The following is a 16,565-nucleotide window of genomic DNA, read 5'->3' as shown; positions in this document are numbered from 1 at the left end:
GATCCTTCTACAGAACTCCCTATACACCATGATGCTAAATCAAAAACGTATCCTATTAATATGCCTCCTAATAATATGCCTCCCTTCTGTATTTCTCAGTTGGAAACATTGTTAACAAAATCAAAAACAAAAAAAAAAAAAAAAAAAATGTTGTTTTTGATTTCAAGGATTCAAAATTCAGATGTATTCAAGGATTAATGCAACAGAGTTGAAGACACATTTGAGGTGACAACTCAGTCCTTTTTTTGTAAAAAAAAAAAAAAAAAAAAAAAAAAAAAAAAAGGTGCCGGTACTTATTCTTTGCTGTCAGGAAAAATTGAAAATTAAAAGGACATGAAAAGTACAGTACTCTAAAAAATTATTTCCTGATATTGTTACTTTAGCAGTAATGTTTTTGGATTAAGAACAACAAATTAAGTATATTAACACAGTTTATTAAGCATAAATTTATTATTTAAGTATATAAAAAATAAGTAAAATGTGTAAAAAAAAAAATAAAATAAAAAAAGTAAAATGTGAGTAAAATAAGTAATAAGTAAAAATAATTTCATAATAAAGTTTTTGTAGAGTATTCCAAATTTTTATTAAGTTCTCATCCGACACACTATGCCAACTTCTTTTCTTCTGTTTGTGCCTGTTGCTGAATGATGTTTCCGAAGCAGCCACGAATAGACATATTTGCTGAATCAAAGTGTGTCACCGGTGGGCCTACAATTTTAAGAAATAGTAGTGAAGAAATTGTTTTTGTCATCAACGAAACTCTGGTTGGGCTGACAATCAGATTCATTTGTGAAAATCCTCGTTCACATTCATCGATGAAATTGGTATCGTACTCAGAGCATTCTTCAAACCATCTTATCAATAAGGTACCCCGAAATCCATGAATTGTATCTATTTCGTTTAACCGTAACGTTGACAATCTTCTCACTTAATTTTCACCAAATGCCAACATTTCGCATTTAGAAAGTTTAATACCTCTGTTGTCCTCATTTTCCTTCTCTCGTCATCGATATTGTCACTAGTTCTTTGAACTAGTTGTTAAATTTAAATTTTTTTTCTTTTTTTTTTTTTTTTTTTTGAAACTGTCCAAAATGTCGGTGTCATTCGGATATTCAGGTACTGTGACCAGGTAAACATAGATAGGGAAAATTTACGGAAAAATGTGGATAATGCACTTCCGTGAAACAACAGATGATTATTTGTCGGGGTAAAAGAAAACCACTCTCTCCTAATTCTCGAACAGTGCACTTACAATTGATTCATAGCAGTGTCCAACCTACAGCCCGCATGGAAAGTGAACTAAAACAGAATTCTAAACCTTGTTAATTATCAAAAAATTTTCTCATTAAATATTTTGTTCAGTAAATGTAATTGTGTATGTATTTAATAAAATTTCAAAATATTTTCAATTTTTCTTTTACATGTAACAAGATATGGAAAATGTAACACTAATTTTTTTAGAATCACTCAGTGCGGCCAGCAAAAGAAATTTAGCTTTGAATATGGCCCCTGTACAGGAAACTTGTATTTGTGTTTTTGTATGGGCGGCTCCTAGAACAGAAGTTAATCTCTGCCTTGTTGCTCTTGTTCAGTTTTTACAGACTCTGTCAAGGTAAGGCCAGTGTGCATGTCATGTAATAAAAAACTGGGATAGGGGAAAAGGAAACAGAGAGAGGGAAAAAAAAAATTTTAATCCCGGACATGAGATTTTCATCCCGCATGGGAGAAAGTGATAGGACAGAAAAATTTTGTCTGCGAGCTTATGTGTGTTCTATAGTGCTGTGTATTGGCCTGTTGGCTACCTAGAAGCAGTGATCACCTAGACTTTCCCCCTCCACGTACTCATTGCTAGCCATGGTAAGGCAAGGCCTCCACGTACTCATTGCTAGCCATGGTAAGGCAAGGCCTCCACGTACTCATTGCTAGCCATGGTAAGGCAAGGCCTCCCCTTGCTTGCTCCTATCTGCTTGCCCTCCTCCCTGGAGAACTCATTCCCTCAGGGAAGAAAAGAAAACTAGAGTCAGGTGAAGAGAAGAACTCCCCCGGCCCAAGGGAGCCCCAGTCCAGGATAAACTGCTAGGAATGAAAAAAAAAAAAAAAAAACAAGAGTGGGTGAGAGGTTGGTTGCTAGCCTAACGTGAGGGAAAAGGTTGAACACCATTGCAGTAGAAGGTTAACCAAAGACCATTGTCAGCATCAGGAATACCCCTTGATCTGCTCACTGTTGACCAGCACGACTTCTCCACGTGGGACAGGTGGTCAGATAGGTGTTATTGGTACCCCCAAGTTGTAGAATGGTAATCTCATTAACTCTTAATTCGTGCAGCAGCACTAATTGCCTAAAGGCCAGAAATGCAAACAGTGCGTACCAAGTTAAGTCTGTCCTAATCTGTTCTTTATATGAAAGTGAGTGAAGTGAGTTTCCATTGAGTGAAGAAATCACTCAACGGAAACTATTTTAAATGTAACTTCCAAGAGGAAATTCAAAAAAATTCACTATAAACGGAGTTCGTTACACAGAGATCCGACTGAGTAATTTGGAATGCTAAAAACAGTTAAAGTTTTATTTAGAAAATATCTTAACAATATACAGTGAAAAATGCAAATTTAGTTAAATAACTTTAAGCTTATTTAAATAGTAGGTAAACATGTGAAAAAAATTTAAGGAATATTACAAATTTCCAAGTGTACTGTATCCAAATGTCACACGTCAATGTTAATAAAGGTGCCACAGTACAGCATACCATCCCAAAAAAAAAGCACTGCAACAACTTATCAAGTGATGCAGAGCAAGGCAACAGTTGCCAATGATGTGGTAGTACTGAAACTCCGGTGTTGCCATGCATTTTGCCGAGAGTCGTTGTTGATAATGTCGAGTAACTCGTTAATATGAAATCTCAACTGTAATTCAAAACCAAGTGCCAATTGACAAATTTTAATGTGATTTTCGTGCTCAGCAGCATAAAATTAGTCAAGATTGGGCATTTTCGTTTTCATAATATTTTACATGTTATCAAAACCAACTTTTAAATTTCATATACATCCCACAAGCCATGCAAACTCCAAACCAATACACGGTCTCTGCCATGTAATGCTTTAAAGGTAAGACAAAAAAGCAATACTCAATTTCAATATCAGCAGTGACTTTCATGTATTCAGTGAGTAAACCTTTAGCTTCTAATGAGGACATCCTCAGATTCAGGGGACATCCCAACAGACTGATGATGTGCAAATGTCTTTCCTATTCACAAAAGGGGGTGAAGTTAGTAATCATAGATTTGCAAGTTTGACTTCTGTGTGAGGGCAAATAATAGTATCAATAGCAAAAGAAGTAATTAAAGATCATCTTGGGAGGAATTCGATTATATGGTAATAAGACCATGAATTGTTAAAGGGTTGTTGTTGTCATAGTAGGGTTTTAGGAGCATCAGCGACTAAGGCCATTTTGCTCTGTATATGATGTCTGTAAATTGTATATAATGTATTGTGTATAATGTCTGTAAATTGCTAAGGCCATTTTGCTTGGTGTATAATGTCCGTAAATTGATATTTTTGGCCTTCTGGTCTCAAAACCATTGTTATTTATGAAATCATCGCAAAACAAACCGTCATAAACCAAGGGCTACCTGTACACATATCCCAGGACCACATCAGAGGACATTAGAACCAGCACCCCAAGACCTATCCATCATTTTCATGGATTCATCACTCCAGTGTTCAGACCTTTCTGGAGTCATAATGCTTTTTTTTTTTGTCTTTGTTTATTATGTTGTGTAATTTCTTTTATGTAAACCCCTGGCTTGTAGCCGTGAAGGGAGTTGTATACAGCAATGTGCCTTCTGTATATAATAAAGAGTTCTTCTTTAGCTACAAGAAATAATTGTTCTTATTGTTGGGGACAAAATTCAGGGATTACACACCCAGCAAAAACAAAACTGTGTTCGCACACCTTCTCTTTGCTGGACGAAAAACACAAGTTTTTGAGGGGAAAAAAAAAAACCTTGCCTTATACCAACTCAGCCACATTGTGAAAAAGGCCCATAATTCCTTACATCATTGATGGGACTCAAACTCAGGTCTTTTCCACCCTGTGTGGGAAGGATGGCGATCCTACCAACTATGCAACCCATGAGGGCGTTATTAAAGGAAGACATCTAACCAATCTCATTAGTTACTAAGTGATAGTCACAAAGGAAATAGATGCAAAAATAATTCTGACATTATGTACTTGTATTTCAGTAAAGTTTTGGTACTGTTACCCATGAATAACTACTGTACAAATTGGAGCAGTGTGACATTTGGGGGAAAGTTACAGCAATTGATAAAGGGATGCTGTGTGACAGGAAACAGATTATGGTTATTATATATCACTATTTCCCATGAACTAATGATATGAGTAGGGATGCCAAATGCTTCACTGTTGGGCTCCTTACTGTCTTCATTATTTATTAACAATACTGATGTACACATATCAAGCTCAACCTCTAATTCTGCAGATGGTACAATGGTGAGCAGGGATGAACTAAGTTCACAACCTAATATTCCTTGCTAATCCTTGATAGTAATCAAGGTTAGTAATTCCAACAAGATCTTCAACAAGTTTCAAAATCTTTCCAGGGCCGAATTGATCGACAAGGCTCTCATCATATACTCCCTCCTATTGTGTCTGGCAGAATTGCAGACACTTTCAAATTCAACCCTAACTCACGGCTTTTTTTCAACATGACCTGTACTTAAGTAATTCCGCTGGTCTCCTACTCTTAATATCATTAGTGCCAACATATAAAACAATATCAACCCTTGTGCCTTTAAAAGATAATATCTGCTCTACAACAAACAACCTTTCTAAGTACATGATCGAGGTGAATGGTCTTCTAGGCACATCAGATCATAACTTGGTGATGGTCTCTTCTCCAATGAAACCTTTCTCTCTTGGCCATTTCCAACCTCATGTTGTTTGGCATTACAAGAATGCAGAATGGGATGATCAGTGACATTTCTTTTATTTTCCTTGGCTGGATTACTGTTTCAAATCTTCTGATGTCAATGTTTGCTCAGATATTGTCAGTGAAATTATTCTTGTAGGGAGGAATCCTTTATTCCACACTCCACTTTACAATCTCATCCTTTATCTCAACCTTGGTTCTCTAATAAAAGTGCTAAGGCTGTTCAAGAGAAGAATGTTGCATATCATAATTAGTTTGTTTCCAAATCTTCGAGTTCATTTTCTGCCTACACCAAAGCTCGGAACAATTGTAAAGCAGTTATTAATCAGTTCAAACAAGCTAAGAGCAGTAAACTTGCTTCTTGTTCAAATGGTAGCCAAGCATTCCGGTCTCTTTCCAAAGCTAATTTTGGCCGCAAATTTTGCCCATTTCTCTTCCCACCCTGTCATAACTATATAGCAGGGGTGGCCAACAAGTCGATCACGACGAATTTTAAATATATTAGTCAATATCTAAATGTTATTATTATTGTGTGCCCCACTGCCTACACTTATTATAAATCCATTGAACTACGTGACTACTATTGTTGCCACCCAGCCAGCTAGGGGCTCTTGTGAAAATTCACGAAGTTACGTTGTGGAGAGCATAGTGTGTGTCGAATTCTTATTTAGCTTACTTAATATTAATATCTGGGCAGTACTAATACTTTAATTTAATACCCTTTGATTTAAAATGAATACTATGAAAAAGAGTAAAACGTATAATTTTCATCAAGAGTGGGAACTAGAATACTTTTTTTGTAATGATAAAAGAAAAATGTTATTGTTTCATTTGCAATGCTTCCGTGGCTACCCAAAATAGGAAATTTAAAAAAACACTTCAACACTCCATGGTAAATACCAATCAGATTTTCTGCCAAGTAGTGACCTTAGAAAAAAATAAATTAAAAGAACTTAAATTCAGATTCGCACAACAAAATTTCTTCATGACACCTAATTTACAATCTACAGCAGTAACTATAACATCATTTAAAGTGAATCATCTTCTTGCAAAAAAATGCAAACCATTTTCGGATGGTCAGTTCATCAAAGACGCATTTTTAAGAATAACAGATTCTCTTTTCGAAAATGTTAAGAACAAAAATGAAATTAAAAGTGCTCTTCAAGATTTGCAATTATCTCGAAATAGGGTGATGCGATGCATCAAAAAAATTAGTAAAAATGTGAGCGAACAATTGTGTGCTCATATTGCTAATTGTGTGTCCTTATCTTTACAACTGGATGAATCTACAGATGTCAGTGATACAACTCAATTGCTCGTTTTTCTTCGTATGGTTTTCAATGATTCTGCCACTAGAGAAGAACTGGGTATGGTTCTGTTAAAAGAAAGAACTAGAGGTCTTGATATATTTAATGCATTCAAAAATTTTATTGAAAAAAAAAAAAATTACCACCATTTAAACTCTTATCAGTAACAACAGATGGAGCTAAAACAATGATGGTGCAGTCTTAACAGAGTCATTGCATTGTGCCAAGATAATGAATTCCCAGATTTTTTGAGTTACCACTGTATCATCCACCAACAAAAGCCAGCAAAAGATTAAATACTAAAAGTGTTATGGACATCACTTTCAAAATCGTGAATTCCACCAGAGGACAATCTCTTCAAAGGAGACTTTTCAAAATGCAACTCACTGAAAATGAACCAGACCTGACATTACACACTGATGTGAGGTGGCTAAGTTGGAGTAAGTTTCTACAGAGATTTCAAAATTTGCTGAATGAAAGTTAAAAAAAAAAAAATTATTGATCAAAGGGGAGGCAGCTACAAGATACAGTGTGATCTGGCTTTTTTGGCAGATTTCACCAGTAAATTAAGTGATCTGAATTTGGAATTAGTTACATGATTAGTAGTATTTCTGCACATAAATATCAATTTTTGGCAATGGATAAGGATCTCAAAGAAAAAAAATTCGATCATTTTGCAAATACGCAAGGTCATTATCAGCAGCTACATTATTCAATGTATTTCTTATCCATTTAATGTTGACTTAGATACAAAAATTGCAGAAAAATTCATTGAGATTTTTTACATGGAGAAAATATTACTTGAAAATTAAATTATTACATTACGACACGATATCTTCCTAAAAGCCAGATAATCAGAAAAAGACCTTTGGAAATATGTTTGCCGAGAAAAGTATTCAAATATAAAAAAATGCAGTAAACTTTTAAATTTCTGTTTTGGTTCCACATAGTTATGTGAATCTGCCTTTTTTATTTGAAACAAACAAAGACTTGCTCTACTCTTAGGGACTTGCATACAGAAGATTCTTTACGGTTAGCCTCATCACAGTATATCCCCGATTTTGAAAGCATAGCAGATGACATGAAGACACAAAACTTCACATAATTTAAAAACGTATGAATTTAAAATAAGAATTCTGAATTGTATTTAATTTTAAAATTTATAAACATTTTTCAATATGTGTTGATCAGCTTTTTTAACCATGTGCAATGAAATTATTGAGATGGTAGATTTCAGCACATTTTGAAGAAAAAAAGTAGATTGCATCACAAATTCAGTTGGTCACCCCTGCTATATAGCATCCTAATTTTCTTCTAGCATTTGTATTGATGATCTTGGTAAACCACCTCCCACCACTCCCAGTACACTCTACTCAATGCTTCCTGTAGTCTTCCATCAAAAGAATGTTAGAAGGATTTTGACGAATCTTGAAGCTAAGAAAACTCAGATCCTGATGGTATTTCTCCACTTGTTTTCAAAATCTGTGCTGATCTTATTACTGTTGTCACCTTTTTTCACTTTCTTATTCCAAAAGATGCTTTTCCTTCTACTTAGAAATTTGCTCATATACAACCAGTCCCTAAAAAGGTGACAATCCCTTCCAACCAATTACTGTTCCATTGCAATTGCTTCTACTCTTTCTATAGTAATAGAAAAATCAATTAATCTTTAACTCCTAAAACTATCTAGAAAACTTCCATCTGATTAATGGTAGCCAGTATGGATTCCATCAGTGTTAATCCACTGGTGATATTCTAGCTTATATTGCACAACTATGGACAAATTCAATGGAAAACTTTGGTGACACTAGAGCAGTTGCTCTTGACATTTCAAAGGCTATGGAGTTTGGCATAAAGGTCTAAATTAGCTTCCATCTTATGGTATGCCAACTGTTTTTTGTAATTGGGTATCCAGTTTTCTCTCTGACCACTGACTGCGGGTGATGGTAGATGGCTCTCTGTCTTTAACTTCTCCACTAATGGCGGAGTTCCCCAAGGCTCAGTTCTTTTTCTCACTCTTTTCCTCTTGTATATTAATGACCTTCCATTGACCAGAAATTCTAAAAATAGTTTTGCATTCCACCTTTCAGTTTGAGAAACTTTGCCCTACACAAACCACTTCAACTGCTCAAACATCCACTGCCAATTCCTTAAATGCTGACCTCCAGGTAATTTTCCAGTGGGGCAAAGATAACTTAGTTGATTTCATTCCTTCTGAAACTCAGTCCTGTCTTATATCTCACAAAAAGGATTATTCTGCTCCTATGATTATCTTCGATGCCACTCCAATTTCTAGGCAAGATCATATACCACTACTGGGGATTGCTCTGACTTTTAATCTCTTTCTTGGCAGAAGCACATTACAAATATCTAAAACTGGGTTTTCTCTTTCACTCTCATCATTACTTTTCTTCCAAAACAGCTGATCACTCTGTACAAATTGCAAATCCATCACTAATTGTTTCCACATCTAGGGAGGTGCCCCCAAAACCTCTTTCAAGCTTTTTTTTTTTTTTTTTTTTTTTTTTTTTTATGAGAACCCCAAACACGAGAGGTATTAGAACCTATAGTACTTAGTACCGTGCTTGGGTTGGAGGTTGAGAAGATGAAAGAAGATATTTGTTGATATTGGACTTGAACTTCTGTAGATTGTAATTTTCAAGAAACACGTATGAAGGAAGGTTGTTCCAGAAAACGGCAGTTGAATGAATAAATGAGCAAGATGAAAAGTTGGTTCTGTGGGTTTGAAGTTGGACAGTAAATGGATGTTGGCTGGTGGCGGCACGTGTTCGGACTGTTTTGAAAGAGAGAGCGGGAATTATAGAAGCCAATTCAGAAGAACAGTGCCCATGGAAGTATCTGTAGAAGAGGCATGCAGCAGAAACAGTGTGTCTATGAGAAAGCGAGTGGAGAGACTCTGTTAGAGATGAATCATTAATTAACCTAACTGCCCTCTTCTGAATGGAATCAAGAAGCCTGAGAGAGGTTTTGGGGGCACCACCCCAGATGTGGGAACAATATTCCATGGCAGGGCGGATTTGCGATTTATACAGAGTGAGCAGCTGTTTGGAAGAAAAGTAACGCCGAGAACAAAAGAGAAAACCAAGTTTTTTAGATGCAGAGGAAGCAATATTTGTAATGTGCTTGTGCCAAGAGAGATTAGAAGTCAGGGTAATCCCCAAAACAGATATATCATTTTGCCTAGAAATCGGAGTGTCACTAAAGATAAGCATAGGAGCAGAAGAATCCTTTTTTCGAGATATAAGACAAGACTGAGTTTCAGAAGGGTTGAAATCAACTAAGTTGTCTTTGCCCCACTGGAGAATTACCTGAAGATTGGCATTTAAGGAATTGGCAGCAGATTTTTGAGAACTTGAAGCTGATTGAGCAGGACAAGGTTTCTCAAAATGGAAAGTTGAATGCAATGTGCTATCATCGGCAAAACTATGGATAGGATTTCCAGTCAATGGAAGAAAGTCATTGATATACAAGAGGAAACGAGTGGGGGAAAGAACTGAACCTTGGGGGACACCGGCATTAGTGGAGAAGTTAGAAGACAGAGAGCCATCTACCATCACCCTCAGTGAGCGATCAGAGAGAAAACTGGATAACCAATTACTAAAAACAGTTGGCAAACCATAAGATGGAAGCTTGTTTAGAAGACCTTTATGCCAAACACGATCAAAAACCTTTGAGATGTCAAGAGCAACTACTTGTGTTTCACCGAACCTTTCCATTGAATTAGTCCATAAATGGGTAACATAAGCCAGAATATCACCAGTGGATCGACACTGATGGAATCCATACTGGCGATCGTTGATCAGACGGAAGGTTTCTAGGTAGTTTAAGAGTTGGCGGTTAATTGATTTCTCCATTACTTTAGAAAGAGTAGAAGTAATTGCAATGGAACGATAATTGGATGGGAGGGATTTGTCACCCTTTTTAGGAACTGGCTGGATATGAGCAAATTTCCAAACAGAAGGAAAAACACATTTGGAATAAGAAAGTGAAAAAAGGCGGCAAAGAATAGGAGTAAGTTCAGGAGCACAGGTTTTGAGAACAAGTGGAGAAATACCATCAGGACCTGGAGCTTTCTTAGCATCAAGATTCATCAAAATCCTTCTGATATCCTTTTGACGGAAGACCACAGGAGGCATTGAATGGAGCGTGTTAGGAATAGTGGGAGGTGTTTTACCAAGATCATTAATACATGAGCTGGAAGAAAAATGGGATGCTAGCAGGTCAGCTTTATCCTTGACTGAAGTGACAACAGAACCATCTGGTTTGGACAGAGGTGGGAGCAGAGATGGGCAAAAGTTGCGGCCAATAGCTTTGGCAAGAGACCAGAATGCTCGGCTACCATTAGGGCAAGAAGCAAGTTTTCTACTCTTAGCCTGTTCAAACTCTAGTTTGGACTGATTAATAACTGCTTTACAATTGTTGCGAGCTTTGGTGTAGGCAGAAAATGAAACTGAAGAATTAGAAACAAGCCAATTACGATATGCAACATTCTTCTCTTGGACAGCCTTAACACATTTATTGGAAAACCAAGGTTTAGATAAAGGACGAGATTTTAAAGTGGAGTGTGGGATAAAGGATTCCATTCCTTCAAGAATAATTTCACTGACACGATCTGAGCAAACGTTGACATCAGAAGTTTTGAAACAGTAATCAGACCAAGGAAAAGAAGAAAAGAAGTCTCGCAGGTCATCCCATTTTGCATTCTTGTAATGCCAAACAATACAAGGTTGGGAATAGCCATGAGATAAAGGTTCCATTGGAGAAGAGACAATCACCAAGTTGTGATCTGAAGTGCCTAAAGGACCTCTCACTTCAACCTTGTACTTAGAAGGGTTGTTTGTGAGAAAAAGATCAAGCGTATTGGCTGTATGATTAGGATTGTCCGGTATTCTTGTAGGTAAATGAACAATCTGTGCTAGGTCATTAGTAATTGCAAAAGCCTCAGCATCTCGACCTGCTGGGTCGGTGTGACTAGAAAACGGAAGCCAGCTGGAGTTGTGAACGTTAAAATCACCAAGGAAAATTACCTCACTGTTAGGAAAGTTGGACTGGAGAAAGTCAAGTTGCAAAGAGAGGAAGTCAAAGAGCTCCAAGTGATTAGTGGAGTTGGGAGAACGGTAGAGACAACAGATGAATTTGACACAATGAGCTAGAGAGATTTTAAGCCAGAGAAGATCAAAGAGAGGAGATTCCAAATTGCCAAGTCTCTGACAAGGAATATCAGAACGGACATATGCACAAGTACCACCTTTGAGGCGAAAGGAATCATACAGCAAATAATTTGGACATCTGAGATGAGCAGTAGTTGAATCAACTGATAACTGAGATTCAGTCAGAAAAAGTACATGGGGTTTGGAAGACTGCAAGTGGAAATGGACATCGTTGAGATTGGAATTGAGACCACGTATATTTGTGAAATGAATTAGGAAGTCCTTGGGAGGTTTAGATCTTTTCGCAGATAAGCTTGCTCTATTATTTTGACAATTCATGGTGTATTCAATAGTAAGAAAAAGTGGGTGGGACCTGCTGCATGAAGTAATGAAATTTTTGGATATGGCGTACATTGGTAAGAATATACCCAGATCCTTGACATAACGTGGCCTCGACAATGCTCCTCGCATACACACTACTCGGACTCCCTCCAGTCACTATCTGGCAGAGTAGAGGTAGCAAGATTATACACTAGCTGATCCGGAAGCCTCCTAGAGAGTTACCAATAGGTTTGGTCCGGTGTACTAACTAGCGGCCGGCCTGCGAACACCGTTTTAGAGCTGTACCCTCGAAATGTAAGGAATATTGGATCTCGCCACGACATTCATCATAACCTCAAAAATCATCAATCATACTGCATGATTGAAGAGATAGGGAAGGGTTGGCCGGAACTTAGCTCTAGAGACTAAACATGGGTTCCACCACTTCAAGCCTCCAATAAGCAAAGTGGTGGTATTTCACCGGTTGATGAGAGTCATCTACCACCTAGTACTGCCTGGTAACATAGAGGGGCAGCGTTCCTCCATGTGGTGTGGGCGCCACACCTCGACCCCTGCTTACGTTGGTTCACACCTGGGTGGTCACCCACCATGTACTTGTGCATGGAGGTTATACCTAGGATTACTAACAGTCCCACCATCGTGAAGGTGCAAGCAGAGGATTTGGCTGTCATAGACCGTCCGGACTTCGCCGAAATTGGGTCCACTTGACTTGAGTGTCACCCGAATATCAGTTCCATCAGCGTTTTAGACCCCCAGGTAGCAAGAACAGTTTGTCTGGCATATCTGAGAGAATGTCTGTGACAACCTCAAGGACCATTTTAGATTCCATTTAAAGGAATCTATTTAAATGGAATCTAATTCCATAGATTCCATTTAAAAAAAGAGGGCAGTTAGGTTAATTAATGACATCTCTAACAGAGGCTCTCCAATCTGTCTCACAGATGTTCTGTTTCTGCTGCTTGCCTTTTCTATAGATACTTCCATGGGCATTGTTATTTGTTATTTGGTTTTTTTAGGAGCATTAGCAACAAAGGCCATATTGCTCCAGGGATACGCGCTGGTCATTCCCTGACCTTTCCGCATCCTTTGTATTTGGTGGTCATGGGCTTGAACCCCGGTCTAATCAAGAAGCATGTGCTATGCACTGCTGCTCCTGCTCATCTGGCTACGGAGGCACCTCCATGGGCATTGTTCTTCTGAATTGGCTTCTATAATTCCTGCTCTCTTCTAAAGCAGTCCGACCATGTGTCACAACCAGTCACCATCCTTTTATTGTTCAACTTCAAACTCACAGAACCAACTTTTCTTCTTCTTTTCATTCAACTTCTATGTTCTGGAACAACCTTCCTTCATATGTATTTCCTCAAGTCTAATTGTCAACAAATATCTTCTTCCATCTTCTAAACCCATGCATGGTACTAGGTACTGTAAGTTCTAATACCACTCGTGTTTGCGGTTTTCATTAAAAAAAATTTCAAAGTAGTTTGTCTATGGTTATGCAAATAAAAATTTTTCTTCATTTATACCAGTAATACACTATTTTCAAAAGACATTACCATAACAGAAACTTTATGTTTTTTTTTTTTTTTTTTGATTTGGTAGTTGTTGGCGCATCGGCTTCTGTGGCCATATTGCACCTCCCAAGGTTTTTGCAGTACTTTGATCCAAGCCCGAGGCGGGAATCAAACCCGCGACCTTTGGGTTGCTGGGCAGGTACTTTACCCACTCGGCTAGCCCGGTCGGCCGAAACTTAATGTGCCGCAGATGAAAACAAAGAATGAGACAGTCAAAAAGAATAATTCATTTTAAAGTTCTACCTTTGTTAGTACTGTTATAAGAACCTCTACATGGATGAGCATACAAACAAATACTTTTTACCTTGAAATTTGTGTTTTTTCCTGTTGTGTTTTTGTCTCACATTAATTTTTTCTACAATTTTGGTAGCTATCACTGTCTTTTGCAATTATTGAGTGACTGATTTTCTTTTGTTTTCATAGTTATTCCTAAAAAATGAAGCATTCAACTACAATCCTGCCTTGTTGTACCCATATTCTCCAAGCTCCAATAGGATTTGAACTTGGGATTCTCTTGAGAATCTCCAAATTTACAAGTAGCAAACCCATACTGCTAGACTTCTGCACTATACAGAGCACACACAATAATTTCTAATGACTTTTCACTGCATATTGGCATTAAATCTGGAACACATATGATGGGATAAAAATTAAACAGTGAATCATGAAAACAGCACAAACCCAAATAAAAAGTCCACACAGCCAGGGCTGGTCCTAGACTTCTGGTGGGCTATATGCAAGAATTAAAGTTGGGAAAAAGAATGGCAAAGAGCTCTCCTTGGGTGGATTAAGATAATCCTTTGTTAGGTTATGGGGTCCCTTTCCACTCTAGGAGCCCAGGTGCATTACATCCACTGCCTATGGGATGGCCTTGCACCCACCACCATCACTACCACTGACGTAGCCGGATTTTTTGTCAGCAAGTACATTCACAAAAAAAAAGGTGCTGCCAGGATTTTTTGTCAGCAGGTACAAAAAAAGGTGCCAATTGCCTAATGCCAAAAAGCACCACAATACCAGATTTCAGCATCAGGGGGTACACAATGTACCTGCTGACCCTACCTGGCTACATCACTGACCACCACCAATAGTCTGGCCCTGCAGACACTCTTCTCTGTACTAAAAATAAATGATAAAAAAAAAAAAAAAAAAAAAAAAAAACAGAAAGAAGCCCCTCTGTATCTGAAGCCTATTTTTAGTACTTCCAGTTTCCATTTATAACATACTAAAGAGGCTTTCTGAATTTCCCTATGCACTTCCATGTGTGCCTGGGTGAAATTTACCCCGTGTACACATTAAGGAATGTCTCAAATGCATAGCACCTGTGATATTTTAATATCACTGGGGATATGTGTGATATTTTTACTGAATTGCAAACTGTAATCTATTAATTATAATCTACTAAACTCAAAAATATCAAACAAAAATTAACAAGAGAAACCTGTACTAATAAAAGGGAAAAAAAAAGTTTTATCATATTTCTTAGAATTTTTAAGGTCACTCATCCCCCAACACAAAACACCTGCATGTGTCAAGCAAACATAATGTGAATAATTTGTATTTTTGTCGATATTCATGTTTTGCCAGTGAAACCAAAGCTTTACTTTAAGATTTGAGACCTGTCACTGGCACATGTGAATAGCAATTGCCTAAAAGAAAGACATTTTTGCTCACCAGTGTTTGTTAAATGCCAAAGAAATATTTAATAGATCATAATTCATAGCAGATCAAAATGAAATAAAAATACCATATAACCAGTTAAAGAATATTGGTGGACAAATTTAACAAAAATAAGAACCAATTTAAAAATGCTAGAACCATACTAGCAGCAGATGGTTAAGCAAAGCAAGGAAAATAGATTGAAATTGTAATGACTGAAAATGATTTGGAAAGAATGATGTGTTGCTTTTCTATGGAAACTGCTCATCTGAATTTAATTTTTATAATTAATTTTTCCTTTTTGGTATTTTGTATGATGAAATGCCTGTTGGGTGCACCTGAGTTTAATATTTATCTGTATTTTTAAAAAAAGCCTTTCAAAATATATTATTTGTCGCTTATTATTATAGTTATTGTCTTATAGGTATATGAATATACCTATAAGACAATATGTTTGCACTTCTTGTCCCATGCATCTACAAAGTATGGAATGGACAAAAAGTGCACAAATACATTTACGCACTTCTTTTTCATTCTGACCCCACAATAACTGTATTTATTGTGGAGTAATTTTTTACCTTAAGCATGTGCAAAAATATCGAGATTTTACAATGTACTGCTGGGACTAAATTTATTTAATTAGTGATAATTATAAAAGCTTTTTTTTTTAAATAAAATTATAAGAGCATGCACGACGATAATTCACTTTTCTTATATCAACATTACTAATAAAAGTATGCTTGCTTTTGAGATAAGATAAAGAAAAGATACAGATAAGATAAAATATAAGAAAACAGATAAGATAAAGTATAAGAAAACAAATAAGATAAAGTATAAGAAAACAGATAAGATAAAGCATAGGAAAAACTACTTATTCAACAACAAAAAATATAGGGACGTCGATACGCAATTATCTGAATTTCGTAAGCAACTACAACTACCAAATTATATAGTCGTTGGGAATAGAACTTGATTCATTTTATTGCTTCCATATGAAAATCTAGCCCTGCATTATATTAAATCAAATTTCCATGCATGGACTTTGTTTTGATTTGAAAACCATGAAAATAAAAGTTACAAGCTACGCTCACCTATCATCATCTTCTTCAGACATTTTACTTTACTTAGCAATTAAGCAAAGCAATATATTTGCTGCCTAAACTGATTGTAATTATTTACGATTAATCAAAGCTTAATTCAAAAAAAGTCATAGAGCAGCCGACCTCCGCACAACCACTTTAATAAGCTTTTTTTTTTTCCTTTTTTTTTTTTTTTTTTTTTTTTTAAATACCATTTCACACTAAGGAAATACTCAAGCGCCACTCCATATAGATGTCTATATAAAAATTCACACCGGAATCTTTAGAAATGCATACATAAACAGAAAGCTAATGATGCACTTTATTCATATGAATTAATATTAACATTAATATTATTAATATTAATATTAATATTAATAATATTAATACTTGTATTTTACTTTTATGACAGAAACCTACGATAACAACTCGGCAGAAGCCATTAACTAAGAAAACTATAGGTCGAAGATAGGACGAGGTATTGGTC

The 16,565-nt window shown here is 36.5% G+C and overlaps 1 protein-coding gene across 1 annotated transcript in view; it reads right to left on the bottom strand.

Annotated features, from left to right (window-relative positions):
* The window catches only part of LOC150085830 (uncharacterized), a 113,828-nt gene extending 97,606 nt beyond the window's left edge, over window positions 1–16,222 (bottom strand). The window contains exon 1 of the mRNA XM_090373511.1: window positions 16,091–16,222. Coding sequence (XP_090229637.1) covers window positions 16,091–16,113 — 23 coding nt within the window. The 5' untranslated portion in view covers window positions 16,114–16,222. The remainder of the gene's footprint in view (window positions 1–16,090) is intronic.
* Between the last annotated feature and the right edge of the window lie 343 nt (window positions 16,223–16,565).

This window comes from Mastigoproctus giganteus, chromosome 5, assembly GCF_048544385.1.
Source record: "Mastigoproctus giganteus isolate SK-2022 chromosome 5, ASM4854438v1, whole genome shotgun sequence".
NCBI classification, from domain to species: domain Eukaryota; kingdom Metazoa; phylum Arthropoda; class Arachnida; order Uropygi; family Thelyphonidae; genus Mastigoproctus; species Mastigoproctus giganteus.
This window is presented reverse-complemented; position numbering and strand designations above follow the sequence as displayed.